The 20,244-nt window shown below is 36.5% G+C and overlaps 1 protein-coding gene across 1 annotated transcript; it reads left to right on the forward strand.

Moving 5' to 3' along the window:
- The first annotated feature begins 427 nt into the window (after positions 1-427).
- LOC117431907 (protein TUNAR) lies at positions 428-7,554 on the forward strand. Its single transcript, XM_058991789.1, has 3 exons — positions 428-1,163; positions 4,318-4,424; positions 6,576-7,554. The coding sequence occupies exon 3, from the start codon at positions 6,615-6,617 to the stop codon at positions 6,759-6,761; it is 147 nt and encodes a 48-aa protein (XP_058847772.1). The 5' UTR covers positions 428-1,163; positions 4,318-4,424; positions 6,576-6,614; the 3' UTR covers positions 6,762-7,554.
- Positions 7,555-20,244: the final 12,690 nt, after the last annotated feature.

Raw genomic sequence — 20,244 nt, forward strand, 5'->3', positions numbered from 1 at the left:
TTCCAACAAAAAATTTCTCATGGCCGATTGTGAGGCAGTGACATAGGGGAAGCATATTAGCGTTGCACAGGCTTCATGCATTTCTTTCATGGGCTTCAGTATCCCTTTAAGTTCATATATCAGTTTGACCACTCCTATGTCTGTATGGCAAAATCCCTTCAGCAGCATTTTGCTGTCATTCTGAGGAAGGGGAATTTGTGTGAGCCTTGTCATCCCACTCGGCCCCAGTGGCACTAAATTGACTTTTCCTGAGATCGGAGTCATTGCTCTCGCTCGGAGCAGCTGAACAGAACCTATGAATTAAAAAGCAGCTGAGGAGACCCTCCCCTCCATCACTGCTGTCACAAACACTTCTTGTCGTCAGACGTTCTGTGGCTCCCCAGACCTTGTTGCCAGGCAACCAACTTCAATTAATATGCAGGGTGGAAACAGCAGGGAATGCCTTGGCTCCTAGAGCGGGACAGCAGCGTCTTATGACTAACTAACAAAATGTGTTCATTCAATGTGGCATCCTAGAGACATTTAACACTTTGCTACTGAACTGATGCCAGCATGAACAGTCGGAAAGTATGCCAACAAAGGAACAGTCCCATGCCAGTTGGTGTACCAGTTGTTTTTTCTGCTTCAGCCAAGAATATTGTCAATTAGAAACTCTTCATATTGTTCAACATTTTTTTTTTTTTTTAAGGAGCTACGCTTCAGAATGAAGTATTGATGCTTGGATCTGAGGAACACACAGCTCTAATGCTGATGGGGGTTGGCATGATTTCTATGTTCTGCCAAACTCTAAACAAAAAACACTAGAACTATAGGTAGGATCGATGATCTGGGCATTTGACACCTCGTTCTCTTTTCTCTTCACCATCTTAAAAGATTTAAACCTAACATCCTTTGAAATGCTCCTCTGAGAATGAAGAACTTTGAAGAGGAATTGTACATGGTGTTTCCAGGTTGAAACTGAAGGAAATTCAATTCCAAGAGGGATCCCTTTAACACAGTCAGATTCTGACAGCTTTGGAGCTCTCAAGCCTTCAGAGTTTGAGCCTTTTCTGAAGAATAAGCGGTGCAGTGTTTTTAGTTAGTTTTCTAGGATGTTTGAGTAACACGGAAAATCTATCTCAGACAGCATGTGCAGTGCTATTTCTCTCCTGATGCAGTGCATGGTAAGGATTGTATACAACGATCTCTTTTTACATGCTGTAGATGTGATTCAGTGCTATTTACAGTATTATTTTGTATCACTGGAAGCATGACGATGTTCTCAATTAAGTAATGTAATGTTCTGGCTTATTTAAAAGGAGCTTTTTTTTTCACTAATTGAACTTTTATGTACACATGCTTCTATTCATATTTTATATCCTTTCCTTTCCTTTAGCGTCATTTGGTATGCAGCTGTGGCAATAAGACTGATAACAGATTTCTTCCACTTAATTATTTACATTGGTTTTATATACAGTAGTGTGCAAATGTATTAGAACACCTCAAGGTTTGTCATTTATATCCTTTATATACCTACCTGCATGAAAACGTCAGTGTGTGAGAATTTCAATTTTCGGTCAGTATTCAGCGATATAGAATAGACACTCGTGTGAAAAATGTCAGACCACTTTGTGCTTTAATTAGGCATCTTAAACAACTTCTAAAAAGTCTCATGTATTTTACCATGTGTGGCTATGTGTTCCTTTTCTCTTACTATTTAAATGAATTGCATGTGTGGCCTCAATCAATTAAATTTGACAATCAGTAATTTGCCTGTTTTGAGCATTTTCCAAGATTTTCAGTTAGTATTTCATATGCACAACAAATCTACTACACAAGCAATGTTCTAATAAATTTGCACACTACTGTACCTGTCAAAATGATATAGTGCTGTATATAAAAAAATACTTTGGGGGATCTTGCGATTGTTGATTGTAATGCCAGGGGGTTATTTGGGGAATCAATGGTTATACAAAGTAGGAATTTGTAGAAAATGCAGGAAAATGATTTGCCATTCTAAATCTAGAAGTTAAAAGCTTTGACTTTTAAGTGCATTTTGCATTTTGAGTTTGTTGTTTTTTTGGTTTTTTTTCCATTTCCATTATATTATATATTATATATAACATTGCATATTTTTGTAGGTAAACTCAAGTGTATATGTGAAATAGAAGTATCATATTAAAGGCATATTTGATTTAATATTTCATTGCACTAACTAGAACATAGTGTAATAAAATGCAACTAACACATTTCTAAGAATGCAATTCAACATAAAAATGCACATAGGCTAAGCAGACTATTCCACGAAACCACAGTTGACAAGTTGGGTACTATATTGCAAACTTTTAGGGAATAAAGTAGTGACATCATAATGTGATGTAATGCAACACTGCTGAACATGTGATGTGTTTCATGTGGCAGTTGATTAGTACTATACTGGTTAGCTGTTAGTAAATTACAAAAGATTAAGTTTGAAACTGTCATTGAACTCACACCAGTTAATGGGTATAGCACTTTATTTTTAGCAACAGCAGTGTCAAGCCAGTAATAAGAAATCTGAGCAACATGTTAACGTTCCAACATTTTATTTTAAAATATATTTGCCGGAAGGTTATTTTTTATCTTTTGTTAGCTGCACTGAGTGTCTTCGTATATATATAACACATTTTGAATTACTGGAGTGGCAAAGGTTTCACACTTTAGTAACTGCAAAAAGTAAATTTCAGCCAAGGTATGCCTTTAAGGGTTTCTACAAACAAGGTGCCCCATTTTGTCTCTGCAGCTCCAGGCATCAATTCTAGAATGCAGATGTGCACCTTTTTTATATGATTAAAAGTTCCCAGGAGTTTTGAATGCTTAGTTGAACAATTAAATTAGTACAGATGTAAACATAAATATTGTTTCTATTTCCCCAGAAGATAAATGTTCAGAGCAGCAACTGAAGCAAAGAAAAGTAGATTTAGGTCACCTTTCTGCATTGGGGCAGTTTTTCCCGAGGCAAACTGTAAGAACACTTCTGTGTGAATGCTGATGAGGAGATAAAAAAAACAACCTAACTCCCATCTGTACACCTCATAGGTCATCCAGATTCATAAATGTGTAAAATCACCGAGACTGAATAAAGAAACACAACGACAGATTTAAAGGATTAAAAGCAAAATACCCATCCGTGTCTAGACCCTTTAAAGCTGTCCTTCATTCAAAGTGTATTCAACTACAGATAAATGTGGTTCAGTAACAATCATAATTACAACACTGTCTTTTCAATTAAGAAATAAACTCTTTGTGTTGAATGTCTAATGAAGAACTGCATGCTTCATTAATAATTATTGCCTGATTAACATACAGCTTCACCAATCAGATTACAAGTATTACAATCATTTGAAGATGGCCATACTGTATATTGGTTTCTTGTTTTCACTATATATGGTGTTTTTTTTGTTTGTTTTTTCGGCATTGTATCTATTTTTTATAAGCAACCAAGCTTTTTGTATTGGTAAAAGTGCATACCGTATAATGCATGAGATATGAAAAAGGAGTGCTCTGTATGTGAAATAGAGTATGATCTTTCTGTAACATCTCACAATTGCAACTTAAGCTTCCACACAGCCCTTTCATCCACATTGCACTTTTATTTTGTCATGATATTTGTGGGTGGGCCTCACAAACATAAAGCATCAACTGCCTTCCTGGTTCTCGAAAGAATGTCAATATCCACTGCCCCTGATCCCCCAGGGGTTAATTAAATGAATAAAGCCCTGGTTGAAACAAAGACCTGGCAGAGAGCAGACTTCAGTGCCACTGCCTAAGACATTAGCTTCTTCAATACCAGCATTCTGTCAATGACCCTTCTGTCAAATGTTACAGACATGTTACAGTAGAAAAAACATTTTTCCAAAATTGCTCTCAATTAAGCTGTGTGGTTAAATGGGCCATAGCCAAATTAATTCTCTCAACAAGGAAAGTGATCTCAGGCTCAAATGTAACGTCCCCATGCCTCCTTCTGGTAAGTGGTCAGGCATTTAGCATTTAGCATCATACCTACAAACTGAATCCCAGTTCACTCACCTTTCTAGACTATGGTGTCTCAACAGTGCAATGGCTGCATACAGGAACTTTAAGAAAGTCAGTGGGAGCTTCATTATCTCTTAGGTTACTAGTGTTACATGGATCTTGAAGATGACTGCACAGTCAACATTTTGATTGCTTACTTAGCTTTCCAGATTCATAGCATGCAATGCAAACCTAAGTTTTTTTTTTTCTTGCATACAGTGTAAGTCGTGTTTTTGTTAGCATGTTTGCTGCAAAAGGTTTCATGTGCTCTTTTTTGCATTGAAGGTTTCCTGCGCACCCCACTCCTCCTCTCCTCCACCTACAACCCTGCGGCCTCATCACAATGAGCCCAGTCTGACTCAGTCTCCCACAAGAACTGCAGCTCCTAGTCAGTAAGTTGGAACACACACACACATACCGTAGGCACTATGTATGCCATTTACTTTTTATCTTATCTTCATTCACTTTCAGATTTGTACTTTTTAATCAGGAATTGATTCACTGAGGCACACTGTATCTTCTAGACTAATGAGAAAAAATAAACCTTTTTCATTAGGTAGGAAGATCTTGCATAAAATGTGTTCCCTATGCTTTGGGTTGACCTTATATTGTCTGATACCGATTACCATAACAAATCAATCATTTAGAATTATCATTTAGAAGTAAACTTTAACATACACATGTTCCAATTCAAGCACAGCATTTTACTGCTGGTCTAAGACACAAGGGCTAGATTCTCAAAGCCATTTACCCAAAATTGTCTTAAACACAATTTTTTTATTTTCAGATAAGAACATAAGAAAGATTACAAACGAGAGGCGGCCATTCAGCCCATCTTGCTCGTTTGGTTGTTAGTAGTAGTAACACACTCAATAAAGTTGCCAACCTAGAAATAAACAACTCCGACATTTATTGTAGGGGCTTGTGATTAGAATAAATGTGTTTATTATTAATTTAAGAAATGCATATGTATATATATATGGGGCAGCAGTGTGGAGTAGTGGTTAGGGCTGTGGGCTCCTGACCGGAGGGTCGTGGGTTAAATCCCAGTTGGGGGACACTGCTACTGTACCCTTGAGCAAGGTACTTTACCTAGATTGCTCCAGTAAAAACCCAACTGTATAAATGGGTAATTGTATGTAAAGATAATGTGTAAAAAATAATGTAATTGTATGTAAAAATAATGTCATATCTTGTAACAATTGTAAGTCGCCCTGGATAAGGGCATCTGCTAAGAAATAAATAATAATAATAAACCTAACTGCGTCACTATTAAACTAACTGTTACTATTATTTCAACATCGCTTCTTTAGCACCCTATAGCGGCTACTACATCCGACGTCCATTAAAGCACTTGATTCGGACATAAGCTACCAGTTGGGAGGCTAGTAGGTACCTACTGGCCCATTCCTATAGGATGATTTTGCTTGATAATGTCCCATTCAATCGATGATTCTAATCAGATCGGGCGCTACACAGTGCATAGAAAAGGGGGAGCTTGCATTTCAATACTGTGTATAACAGCTACATGATGTTCAGCTGGGAAGTTCTCTGGTTTGATCCCACTTGTTTGTTCTCAATATGGCTATAAGATAAGCCAGATGTTTTCAAAAATCATGCTTTCCAAAACAATTTTTATGTTCATAATATTGATTTTGTACAAAACCACTGTGAAATGTTTAATGTAGCTTTTATTATATTCTTACTCACAGGCTTGTCACAAAGGCTGTAGTTGTAAATGTGTTAATCTAAACAATATTTAATGAAAAACATGATTTCTCAATATTTATCCACATCTTAGTCAGGCATACTGTGGTAACAATATGCTTTGCTGGGTATTCTGTGGAATGCATTTAACACGGTGAACTAATAAAACATGGAAATTAGACCTTGGATTAGATTTATGCAGATAGTTAAACTTTTTTGCCTGATTGCATTGAGTACAGTTGTTACTTACAATAATGAATGTATAAATGCATATTTATTAATGAAGCATAAATAACTTTTTATGTGAATAAAAAAAGACAATTAGAAGACTGTAATGTACTGTAATAAAGTAGTTTTGAATAAGGCATTCTGATTATTTTACTACAAAGTCTCTTTTAGTATTACTAAAGACGACTGTTGAAGTTATGGAATGCACATTTTGGTTTTGTGCTTAATTTTAACTTCCACTATTAGACACATAATGAAAATGCACAAATAACAATTTTGTAGACTTTTTTTTAAAGCACAGAAACGTTTTGTTTTGTTTAGTAAAAAAAAAAAAAATACATGTTTCATTCCTTTTCAGGTGGGTTATATTTTAAACAACGGTGATGCTACCAGTGATTATAAATTAGAACTGCAGCTAAACATTCCAGAGAAACATCACACAGTTGATTTGTTTGAAAGGAATACAACCAAATTCTTTCAATAGATGTAAACAGTTAACGGTAAAGGGTTAAACTTTTGTTGTTTGTCTTGTATGTATTACTAAGATTACTGAGATAAATTGTAAATAATATATTTAGCTGTAACTGTCAAGTCTTTTTCTGCCGTAGGTGAGACTGAGAAGGAAGCTGAAGAACGTTTCTGTGAAAATGGTAATCACTGTTGGCAATGATGAAGAAAAGGGCATTCAAGAGAAGGAAAGCAAGGAAGAATCCATACTGGCAATGCTTGGCATTATTGGGACCGTCCTCAATTTATTCGTCATCATTTTTGTGTACATATATACAACATTATGAGCCATTAAATGTGCTAAGAAGAGGACTAATTCAACAGTGAGCACTAGCAGTTGCAGCTATTCACATTCTGCTACATTAAATGAACTGGGACCTGTTTAATTGCAGCATAAAACGTTGCCTGCAGGCGCAGAAGAGAGTAACACAATGAAGCCTCAAAGATACAACACACTTTTAATTTAATGTTTTCCTGCAAATATGCATGAGTAAAGGTTCACCACACCTTTCAGATGGAAAAGCATGTACCAGCTTTTCAGTCAGCTTTTTTTATAATATGATTATGTGCATCATTTGTACACCAATAATAAAATGGTAGATGAGATGAATGGGCTTTGGCTGTGAACAGCAGAATCACCCACTGCTGTCTCCACTGTGGACTCAAAGGCACCTGGCAAGCTCTTAAACAGGCTGATTATCATTGGATTATCATCGAATTAAAGTGAAAAAAAGGTTACACAATTTATATGAGCATATAATGTTTTTTTGTTGTTGTTGTTTTTTTAAGGAAAATTCTGTGAATATTCTGTAAAAGGTTTGTTTATACTAAAATGATTTTGATATTTTAAATAAATAATTACAACATGCAAGTAAAATGGAATATAGTATAGGCTACGCTGTACAGTGGTAAGAATTACTAAACACACGGATGCAATAAGTCAAGTGCTAGAAATCCAATGAGGAAATAAAATAAGAAACACGTATTATCTTGTCTACAAGGTAAACATGCAGTAATAGTGATGTTTCTCTTCTGATATCTTTGGATTATTCATGTATAAATTTGTTCTTACTGTACACTTAATGTTAGCATGCAGTCTAATATGCATGAAGTCTAATATAAATGAAGGGTCAAGGACATCATATGCCTTGGGTTACTGCAGTAATTTAATTAATGATGCAGTCAAAGGATACAGATAAGACATGAAAGCTAGCCTACAGATATGTGAACATAGATAAATATACAATTCTGAACCTTTTTTTTTGTATTTCACTCAGATGAATGAAAGGTCAACTACAATATTAATATTTCCTTCCCCATTCTTAATCCTTATGTAAGCTAACAAATATCTAATGCATCCCTTGCATAATGAGTTCAGTCTACATTTCAGACGACACAAAAACAGGAGGAGTGGCAAATACTGTTGCAGCAGCAAAGGTCATTCAAAATGATCTAGACAGCATTCAGCCTATTGCGCAGATGTAAAAGCACACATTTCTTAGAATGGGTCAATTAAAATCTTTACAATTACAAACTATTGAACACAACTGACTGGTATGGATTGTAAACAATGGTAACACATTTCCATCTAAACAGTTAACAGTAACCAACAATGATATCCCAGATAAAAGTTTACCACAGTAAAAAAGAGGAGACTGTGTGGTCCAGTGGTTAAAGAAATGGACTTGTAACCAGGAGGTTCCCAGTTCAAATTCCACCCAGCCACTGACTCATTGTGTGACCCTGAGGAAATCACTTAACCTCCTTGTGCTCCGTCTTTCGGGTGAGACGTAGTTGTAAGTGACTCTGCAGCTGATGCATAGTTCACACACCCTAGTCTCTGTAAGTCGCCTTGGATAAAGGCGTCTGCTAAATAAACAAATAATAATAGTAAAAGCATAGCGAAAGCACGTTTAAGCATAGATAAGCAAGGTAAAGAGATATGGTAAAATAGTGTAAAACCCATGGCAAACCTTTAAGGTAAATATGGTCAAAATGTTTGCATCACCCTATAGAATTAACTAATTTTGCTTCAAAAAGTCGAATGAAACCTGCTGAATAATGTTACATTAACATATTAAATTACATACCGCTTTGTAGTTTTCCATATACTTCATCAAAAACTGACAAAAATGGACAAATGCGACATTTCAAAATCTAACGTGAAATACTGTGCTACTATTACGGTTTCCGGTAGACGTTTTGCGATATAATGTTACGGTTTCTTTGATTACAGGATGTTAAATAAAATATCTAAATTATATTCAAATAATTTATTTAAAAAATCCTAAAATCCTAAAATCCAAAGTTGCAAAATGTAACATGGTAAACTTCTTTGCCTGGTTCTCTTATTGGACATTTCAGAGTAACTCAATCATCTTGAAGCACATTAAGCTAAAGCAATTCCTACTGTCACCTTAGTTTATATTTCCCATCTCATCAGCTTTCTATTCACCCTGAAGCAGCGTTCTAAACAGTATTTCATCAGACCAGCTCGTTTTCATTTGCATTTTACATAAAGGTATCTTAAAAAAGTGAGCCTGTGTCTACAATGTCAGAGAAACAGAGGAAATGTCAGGTTGCTGCCTCAGACCTACAGGGGAAGATATAAAACCTTCAGTCAAATCTGGCATCAAACTCCCAGCTGTTGTGTGGAAATGACAGAATATCTATAACTGAACTTCGGTGCGACTCATGTTGCGTTTCCCTGTCACAATAATTAGAATATCCTGCCAATTAAAAATAATTTTTGCATAGCCATGCCCTGGAAAGCTTTGCATTGATATAATGTATTCAGCATTCTGAATGGAAATGGAGAGCTTGTTCCCCAAAATATTGAATCCCTCCAGCCTGCCTTCTGTCTCCACTGTGCTTTAGCCTTGGTTAATTAGGAATACGGTAGTCACTCTTAGTCTGTTTAAAAACATTTCATGCTCCGTCTTTTATGTACCTTGTTGTTTTGTTCAGGTATTTTCTAATAGAACCTTTATGAGATTACTCTCACCAATAAGAATAATGATTTGCATTATGGACGACTACAATTTATATATTCCTGTCGGGTTGATAAAAGCAGCCTCGCTGTAATTGGTTTTGTGTAATGGAGGGTTGGTCGTGTCTCTTGAGGAGCAGCTTCACTTACAGACTCCATGCCTGCATTGTTTACAGGACCTTTGAGAGGTGATCTACACAGTAGCATATATTAAAACGGGACTTTAATTGCTGCTGGTAAACATGCTTTTAAGACTATTGGACAAAGATTTGTAGCAGCATTTATATTTCCAGTGCACTGTGAGATGCTTTAAAACCAATACCATTTTTTTTTTGTGTGTTATGAATGGCACCGTAGGCACTGATCTACAGTTTGTACTGTGACTTACCTAAATACAGCTGGCCTCCAATGTGCGTGACCCACATAGAGAACACTGAGAAATAACAAGTAGGATTTTTAGACTGAGTGTGTGTGCTGGAATAAAGCCATTGTTAAAACTATGTCAGATGCCAAGAGTATACAAAACAGCTTCAGGAGTTATTATTGAAATGTGCTATACTGCAGTAAAATAAAACCACAATTAAAATCGGTCATAGAGCATGCTGACAGGCATCATTTAAGCACCATTTTAAAATATGCTACTATGTAGAATAGATCAAACAGATCTTAGTACAAACCTCTGAAACACAAATCTGATGTTTTTCTTTCCAATATAACAAAATAGTATATTTGTATTATTTATGAAATAATGATTCCTTTCTCAAAAATGAAAACGACCAATCAGGACTTCTATGGAATAATCTTTTAAAGATCTGATCTGATCCACTTAATCTAATGTGAAAATGCCTTTCATGCTTCTGGGGATTGCGATAAGCCCACTTAGTTTTTATTTACAATCTCATGTTATTGCTTATGAGGCTGCTGAATAGATCAAGGACGAGGCTACTGAAACTGCCATGCTTCAAGAAACACAATCTCATTCTGGTACTTGATCAAAGTCTTGCACAAGTTTTACACTTTCCTTTAACAGGGAGTCAAAATCTACTTCAACAAGACCACATCACTGGTGAAGCTCTTTCTGCTTGAGAAAATGATCAGAGCTGTAATAATAATAATCATATAATTAATATTTCACCTCTCTCATCGAATAATGAAAGCAGAAATGTTAACTGAAAAGCTTTACAGTGTAAACAAAAAAAAAATCAAAATCCACACTACAAAAGCAGTAGTAAATCATTCATGAAATATAGGTTATCATTTTGGACATGGTGAACCTAACTTTACTTTTTTCATTAATATTCATAAAGGCCACACTATAACAGCAAAGGTCTCCAGTTGATCAATTTACTTTTATTTCAATAACCAAGATAAGAGTCTGCTTTATGTATTCAACAGCACTTTTAATTGGATCCAGAAATAAATAAAAGATGCTGCAATCACTTGTGACCTGTTGTCTCTGTCTTAATATCTGTTACAAATAAGTTGATAAAGCTGACGTTTGTATACTTTAAAGCAGAACCCCCTTTTGCTGTACAAAGATTCTCTATTCATTTCAGTTTTATTAAAGGGAGCTTTTATCAACCAATGATCCAATAAACCCATATACACAAAGGAAAACCATGCTGTGTCACTTGATATTCTAGGATGCGCTATCTATCATTAATTTAGAGGTGTGACAGGATGGTTTGATGAGTGACGTCACCAGACCAGGAAATAGACAGGCAAGCAAGTCCTCCGGTTGAGTCGCAAATACGCTCTTTGTTTATTATAAAATAAACTATTTAAATGAACAGTTCAAAAACACTTTACACAAACAAAAAGGCACGATGACCAAAACAAACAGACACAATAATTCTAACAAGCAGCTTGCTGGTGTAAAGCCAGCACGAGTAGCAATTGTTATTTTCTTATCTTACTTCTTATGTTCCTCCTCTCTGAACAACCAACCCTGATGAGCGGCTGATCCACTGTTTATATAAACATGGCCATCTCCAATTTGGTAATCAATGGACTGGTCTTGGCATTGATGTGCCAGTACTACTTTCAAGTTCCCGTTCCCTATTCTGCAGTGTAGGAAGCCTTCTAGGTTAACACTGAGCAGTGCATGAATAGAAATGGGCAGCAGGCTCACGGATTGTGTAAAATAAAAAAAAAGCTGCTTTAACAGTGATGGAAGAAAAACTGGCAAATGGTTACTTAACAGCAAGCATATCCCAAATTGTAATAATAGTTGATGGCATCCTGATGTGCAGGATGAGTTGTGCAGTCAGAGGTGCGCAGGGCTGTGTCCTGGCTAGGCCAATTTGCCGATCTTAGCTGGGGATCCCAAACCAACCCCATAATCTTAATTCTAATTTACACACTGTAAAGATGAACAAAAATAATTATAAAACTATATCCAATACAAAAATCTCTCATGAACCTTGATTCATTTTACCCAGTTTTTATGTATGCTGTAATAATTTTAAGCATGACATTTTCCTATGGCGTTATTAGCAGAGGTTGTTTAAAAGTTTAAAAGATACATTGAAGGGGTTTTCATTTTCTAAGTATAACTTTTAAACCAAGGAAAGCAAATCCTGCAGGAGACATCAAGCAGCGTTTATTCATTCACCAGGGGAAGAACATGCAAAATTAAAAAGTATGACCTTGACAAAATTCACTTCTGCTACCCTGTCAGAAAATGAATGAATGTTTGCATAATTACAGGAAAGCTCTTTTAATGTGACTGACGTTTTGACAATGATTAATTATGTTAATATTTACTTGGGGCTGTGGTACAGTACAGTGTGATTAAAGAGCTTTGCTTCAACCATTGGCCTTGTTTGCTTTTAATCTTCTGAATTTGTGTGTGATAGTTTGAATAAGCCAACAATTCGAGATGTATAGTGGTTATAGTAAAAGGTTAACATTATGACACATTTATTTTAGAGATCATTTTTATTTACTGTATGTATTTATTGTAATTAATTTACTTTCATTTAACATGAAACCAAACACTGGCTGACTTCATATTTTAGGTCTACATATACGTTTAGCAATAGAAACATCTACTTTTGGAAGGAAATAAATAATAATACTGTCTAAATAAACTCGCCAATAGGACATTATTGTTTACCCTCAACTAAGATTGTACCTAGTATTTTGATTGTTATATTGAGCAAAACAAATTAGAAATGTCTACACATACCCAAAACTGCCTGTTACCTTAAAAATGGCACAACCACAACGTCCTAAAAGTGAGACAGGCTGTTCTCTATCACGCTTTTTATGGTCTAAATGATCTATTCAGATTACAAGCTAAATGTCTGTGGATATGTGGAGTATCTTGTATCTGCACAAAAGAAAACAGCTTGCGTGTTCATTGCAATGGATTACAGTTACATTCGTGTTAAAGGCTGTTGCTTGTATTTTTCAATATAGCATAAAAGTCATTGGAGCAGCCAAGCCAATTTATTTAAACTATGCATATGTTGTTTTTCTAGCATTAAAAATGTTGTCTTTGTCTTGAAACGGGGGAGGGGGGAAGAAACTGCAAACTGCTAATTGAATCTTGTTCTGTATTTTCGGTAATGGCAGCATTAACCTGTAATATTGTCTACATTTATCTCTAACTAAAAATGTACTAGAATTTGGACCTTAGTGACATTTTCTAATTATAGAGATATTTAGCACCTTAACAAACTAGTGGGATTTATTTTTACATTCAGAGACACGTTTCCCATATAGTATGCTCATCTCAAAGGTCATCTTCCGTTGTACAATAAACCAGCATCTCCCTAGGATACTAGCATGAATACCAGTGGCAGAAATCCAAACACTGGCGAATGACATTTACAATAAGCAGAAAGGGTCTCTTTGCTTGTTTAAGCACACAACCCCTTTGTTAAGATTTCCTGTTTGCAAACATCAATCTAAAGATTGACTAGCAGTAGGTAGTGAAGTTACTTATGGATTTTCCAAGTGTCTGTGTATACCAATCTTACCATTAATTGGGTTCAATGTGTAAGTAAAGATTTCATATTTAATTTAGTGAAGCTTACGCTGTTTCTTATGTATTAATTAAAAAAAAAAAACACTTAAAAAAAACAATACGGCAGCCTAGAGACACCAAGAGACTCCCACACCTCCTATCCCAGAACATGAGGCTGCAGTTAACAGGGTAAATAGAAAGTATCTGATTTAGTCATCAGAATTACAGTAGTTTAATTATGAAAACACATTGTAAAAAGTAAGCTACTGGTGACCTCTAGTGAAATACAAATGAAACAGCAGCAGCTTCTGGTCCACGCGACAAGACCAGATGCTGCTTCTATAGCTAGGACAGCAGAAAAAAAGGTGCTAGTATAACACACAATGTTTAGTAAGTATATTGATACTGTATTCATTTAATTACAGCTCTATATTCATTCTCCACCCCTACATATGAATTTATTCACACAGTCAACATATAATAATACATGTTTCAGCTACAGGAAAATAAAGGTCCAAAGACTGAGATTATTGATAGCAGGGTAATGTTTTTCTTTCATTCTTTCATTGTCTATCTAACTCAAATGCATTGCTAAACTATTTTTAACTGCATTAACCCTGAACTCAGAGGGGAATTAACAATAATGAATGTGATGTCAAAAACTCACCGACAATGGATGACTCCTACAGATGACTCCTACAGCTGTGTTTGAGCAGGCATTTAGTTACTTATCAGACAGGAAACATAAATTATAACTGGAAATGGTTGTTGTTTAGCAGCAGAGAGAAGGTCTTGTTCCTCAGTTCTATCTCTTATTAATCTAATGAGCTTCTCAATTTAAAACAAGCACAAATTAGTGCCTCATCAAATTGTTTTGCCTATATTTATAACGTATCTGACATGTGTAATGGAATACTCATTCAGATGAGTTCAATTAGAACATCCTCTACATCACAAAATTAAAACGAATAGCTCTGCATTATTTTGTATGCAATTTCTCTTGCAGTCTGTGACAAAATATAGCCAGACAATGTATTCCATTAGCTGGCTTTTAAAATGAAAGATCCTTTCAGGGACACAGAAACATGAGGAAATTAAACATCTTGTATGCATGAATCATTTCATAAAGAAGTATTTAAATAATTATTACATTCAAGAAAACAAGATGAACTCTCTGTGCGTTGATTCAGCCAACTTTACTGAAATATTCACATTGACAGTTGGTATAGAGAGCTCAGAAAATACCTACCAATAGGCAGGCATATCTCATACGTAATGTTTTAGTGGTCGTCTTCTCTTCCAGGGAACTATATATAGAGTATACATCTATACTCTATATATAGTTTAATACATGACTTGAGATGTTGACTGAAGTGAGTAGGAAAATACAAAAGCTGAAAGGCGGATACATAAATACATACACAACACAACATTAAGTGGAGTTTTGGACTTTTGGTTGGTTGGTCCCTATAGTTATAAAAAAAGTCTCCAATAGCTTCTACGAGAGTACTGTAGGAAGCAACTAGGGAGATAGAAGGCTTTCTCATGTCCAACAGACCTAACTAATGAAGCTTGTGAAATGCATTTGCAGTGACATTGTATTAAAGGGGCTTACGAGAATACAATTCATCCCATTGATCCCAACTGGAGTCCCCCAAGGGTCAGTCTTGGGTCCTCTCCTGTTCTCTCTCTACACCCGCTCCCTGGGCCCCCTCATCGCATCCTATGGTTTCTCATACCATTTCTATGCTGATGATGCTCAGATTTTCCTCTCCTTCCCCACCTCTGACTCCACCATCTCCTCCCGTATCTCTACCTGTCTGTCTGCTATTTCCTCCTGGATGCACTCGCATCACCTCAAACTCAACCTCTCTAAATCTGACCTCCTTTTCTTTCCCTCCTCCTCCCCCTCCGCTGATCTCTCTATCTCTGTTCCTCTGGAATCTACCACACTCTCTCCCTCTTCCTCAGCTAAGAACCTTGGAGTCACCCTGGACCCCTGCCTCTCTTATTCCCAGCACATCTCCACTCTGGCACGCACTTGCCGATTCTTCCTGAGCAACATCCGAAGAATCCGACCCTTCCTCACCAACTATGCTACCCAGCTCCTGGTCCAGGCCCTGGTACTCTCCCGCCTAGACTACTGCAACTCCCTCCTGGCTGGCCTCCCTGCGTCCGCCACCCGTCCGCTCCAGCTCATCCAGAACTCTGCTGCTCGCCTGGTGTTCTCTCTACCTCGCTTCGCCCACGCTACTCCACTACTCCGCTCGCTCCACTGGCTCCTGATCACCGCTCGCATCCAGTTCAAGACTCTTGTACTAGCCTACAGATGCCTTGATCAGACTGCACCCAGCTACCTCCAGACCCTCATCTCTCCCTACACCCCCACTCGACCTCTCCGCTCCGCCTGCACTAGAAGACTGGCTCTACCTCCGCTACGCTCCCCTGCCTCCCGAGCCCGCTCCTTCTCCACCCTTGCTCCGCAGTGGTGGAACGACCTTCCTACAGATGTCAGGACTGCCCAGTCCCTGACCACATTCCGGCGCCTCCTTAAGACTCACCTCTTCAAACAGCACCTGTAGAACTCCTCTGTTGTATCCTGGGACACTATCACCCTTCATTTAAATATGCTTTATTTTGCTCTTATCCGCCCCCTATTTTACTGCATTTAATCCTGTACCTCAGAATATTGTAATCTGCCAAGTGTTTAATCTGTAGTATTTTGTACTTAATCATATCCTGATGTAACTATCACTATTTAATCATATCCTGATGTAACTTTCACTATTATCTGCTGTATTATTGAATTGTGGTTTGTCACACTTGAGAATTATTGTATTTCTTGTTCTTATTGTATGACTTATATTGTAACACTTGAATGTATTTGTATTTGCTTGCGATTGTAAGTCGCCCTGGATAAGGGCGTCTGCTAAGAAATAAATAATAATAATAATAATAATAATAATAATAATAATAATTTTCCTTATTAGCCAATCAACACACTTTTATAGGAAACTTACAGGCAAGGCTTGCACAAAACAGTTACAAATTGTACCCTGCAAGTGATTTAATCATGAAGAAGAATATGAATGTGGAGTAGAATCAGTCATGATATTCAGGGATACCCTGCTGCTCAATCCTTGTGAAGCATGATCTACAGGATGCAAGGAAAAAACAACGGCTTAATAAAGATTAGAAGTGTGGTCATCACAGTCCTCAAACTTTAAAGCACCTGAACTATTAATGAGTCTCAGCCATTCTGCTCAGTCTGAGTCACCCTGAAATCAGGTAAAAAGCATTAACATCCATTGTTAGTTGTTATGAATTATTCAAACAGTGGTGGTGTGGTTTAGATGGAATGGAAAAGACCGAACTGTATTTATTCTGTATTTATCACCATGTGCATTTCATTTCAAAGCTATCAGAGAACATTGCTTAGCAGTTGCCATGGAGAATATGAATGCATGCAATATAGTAGATATGAATCTTTCATAAAAATTGACTGTTATTATGGTGGAAAAAAAAGATTCTTGTTTGGAAAACATAAAGAATTGTGTGCAGATGTGTAGTCCTTTATCTTATTAGAGCATTTCTGCAAAAAAGAATACATTATTTTCCTTGAGGCTAAACAATAAAAGAAACAAATTAGCAATTTTATTTATTTATTTGTTTAATTTGCAGTTTACAATTATTTTACTCAAATTTTTCTTACTTATTTAGCATGCCCAATATAAGTTCCCGCATCACACCCCTGGAGGACAAAGGCCAGTCCTGCAAGTATCCGCTCAAGCTCAATTGCACCTGGCCAGCAGGGGCACCCTAGCACTGTTAGGAGAAGCATCCCCTGACAATTCCACATCCCACCGGGAGCTGCCAGTTATTTATTTGATATGTGTGGACTGAAATATGGCTAGGGAGAGAGATTAGAATAGTTAGAGCTCTGGGCAGATACTAATAGTATTACTGGCACTATAAATCCAGCACATACATGGTTAACAGTATAATGAGCTACATTTCAACATTTATAACAATACTTGATCTTTCACCTGCAAGAATGATAATATGGGATTCAGAAAGAGGCTATCTCTTAACCATTGGTTACAGTGGATTGCACTGTTTAGCTGTGATATATACTGTACATATAGAAGATTGAGGCTTCCTCGTTTCCAATACCCTGGCATAGTCCTCTTCCCACACAGCTGCCTCAGACAAATTAACACAAAACACAAGTCCCTGAAGATTGCGAATGTTTAGAAGTAATGTTCAAGCAGCATGACAATGTTGTATTGTACATGCATATATCAACCTGTGTTTACTTCCATCTCATTTGTAATTTAGCATGCTGCTGCACTATTTGGCCTTCTGTCATTTTCTAAATTGACAGAAATGAGGGATTTATGTCAGCTATATACTGTTTATATAAAGGAGTTGGACAACAAATTACAAGACACCAGCTATCACATTGGCAAATGGGTGTACAGATAGACAGCAAGCAGCTCTTATTCATCATAAAAGCGTTTAGAAAGGTCCCCCAGTTCTCCACAATTTAGCGACTCCTTCTTTTAAAACATCTGTCATTAGTGCGTTCTTGAATACAGAAACGCCTTCCAACCAAGGACCTTCATCAAAGTCTGTTATGTCTGATGTTTTTAAACAAGTAGATGCAGCTTTTACATATAAGACTCAAGGTGTAAATGTCAAAATGATTTTGCAGGATGGAAAGTCATTATATTGACAACAGCAAACAGTCAGACTCATGTAGCCATAGTTCAAGGTTTTATTTGCTTACTGAAATTGAATATGTCTACTGAGGTAACAAGTTGATATATTGATCTATGTAATTGTTCTTCTGTATATTAACTCTTCACAGACACAGATATGTACTGTATGCTTAAATGTATACAATCAATCAACCATGTGGGTTAAATTTGCCAAAAATATGACTTATTCAAATATAACAAGCTCTGCTATAATATAATGAAAATATTTTTTTATGCCTAAGACTGACATGTATTTTTTTCCAGATAAATTGTCATTTATTTATAACTTGTTAACCTTTATATTTCCAACTCGAAATGGTAGTAAATATAGCTGCAGTATGTCTGCTGCATGTCTTTTTATGATTTAATGACAGTTTTGCTCTCTTTATTGACATTTATATCCAAAGATTGTATTATTTTCTTATTGCAAATTCCAATGATCTGACTACCATATCCATATTAATTGTCGTAAATATTAAATGAAAAACCAAACTGCAAAATGGTGTATATGGAGCATGTGTGCCAGGGCTTGAGACTACCGAGTCAAGAGCACCACAAGATCTTGAATTGAAGCTCTTCCACATCATTCAGAGGTAATTAGGCTTTTTTGCATCTTCCTCTTTCATGCTTGCCTGTTTGTGAGTATTTGTTAAAAAAAAAGATCTACTGAGTACTAAATGAATACAACCCCACAAAAGCCTTGTCTTTCCTTTGATCAATTCTGTTAAAAGCGCTTGTATTTCAAACATACAATATCTTCCAATAAACACAGTGTGTAAGAAAAGCAAAGTATTGACTCTTCTGTGGACTTTAATGGCTGGGCTATTAAAGGCAGAACAAAAAAATGAAAATTGCAGGCGATATAAAGTATACTGTTTGCAGTATTTTTGTAGTTTCTATATTTTCATGAAAAAAACAGATGACAAATTGGGACATCTGTTACTTGATAAATTGCTTGTAATGCAGGTACGCAAAGTACCCCAGTTTCGCTGTATAGAGAACTATCTCAAGATTGGTTCTCCCTGTAGCTGAAACCATGACATTATACTGTGACAACCAACAATATAGTAGGGATCAAGAATCAAGCTCTTGCTGATTCAGAAAATTAAAAGATCTAAAACATTTTTTTTCTGATGTTGATATCAATCCATCAGCATCAACCAACTAAAACGTATCGTATCAAAATTAGAATGATAAAAGTTGACAATAATGTTTGCATTTTCATTTCATGAAATTGCCCATCCACACCACTTTAAAGAGGAAGTAGCTTATAACTGTATTGCTAGCCCCCTTTGTCTTTCTATTATGTAGGTGTTTTTTTATGAGTCTGTGTTAAGGTGCTCGGATCATGAGTTCAGGAACAGCTCCTCAGCTCAAGCTGCATGTCATAGACATGTGGGAAGCAGAATAGCTAGGCTAGAGTCTTCATACCAGCATCAGTTCAATGAAGTGCACAGCTGTGCGTTGACAGAAAGACCAAAGAGAGCCTAATTCAAAGCGGCAGGTGAGTAGATGGGGCTGCTGGCTCTTATATCTATAAAGACACTGTGGCTGGTCTCGCCTGTTACATATCTCTATGGCAGATAACTAGAACGAGAGCAGCTCCTGAATTCTGGTGAAACGCCTTGCCACTGACATTATTGAGTCATAAGGCTGGAAATCTAGCGAATGCTTATGAAGAATGCTTGGTAATGAACTGGTATAAAACAACAGAACGGCCACGCAGTACATATGTGTTTTTGTACTGACCACCTGTCAGCATACCAACATAATAATTACCAAAGAAAAACAATGCAAAGAGTACCCTTGCGCAGCATGTTACCGTGAGCACACACATATGGGTCACATTCACAAAGCATTTACATTAGTGCTAAATTTAAACTTTAAAAAAAGGAAAATACCAGGAATTGATGTTACAAAGCTTCAATATAAGAGAAAAAAATTGCAAGACAAGTATATGAGAAGTATGGTCATGATCGATTAGTATGCTACATTTTGTTTTAAAAAATTAAAACTACCTTGTGTGCCTTAACAGGTTGCAGCTCTTT

The sequence above is a fragment of the Acipenser ruthenus genome, chromosome 18 (assembly GCF_902713425.1).
Source record: "Acipenser ruthenus chromosome 18, fAciRut3.2 maternal haplotype, whole genome shotgun sequence".
In the NCBI taxonomy this organism is placed as follows: domain Eukaryota; kingdom Metazoa; phylum Chordata; class Actinopteri; order Acipenseriformes; family Acipenseridae; genus Acipenser; species Acipenser ruthenus.

Coding starts and splice junctions, on each gene's coding strand:
- LOC117431907 (XM_058991789.1), top strand. CDS start 6,615: ATGGTAATCACTGTTGGCAATGATGAAGAAAAGGGCATTCAAGAGAAG.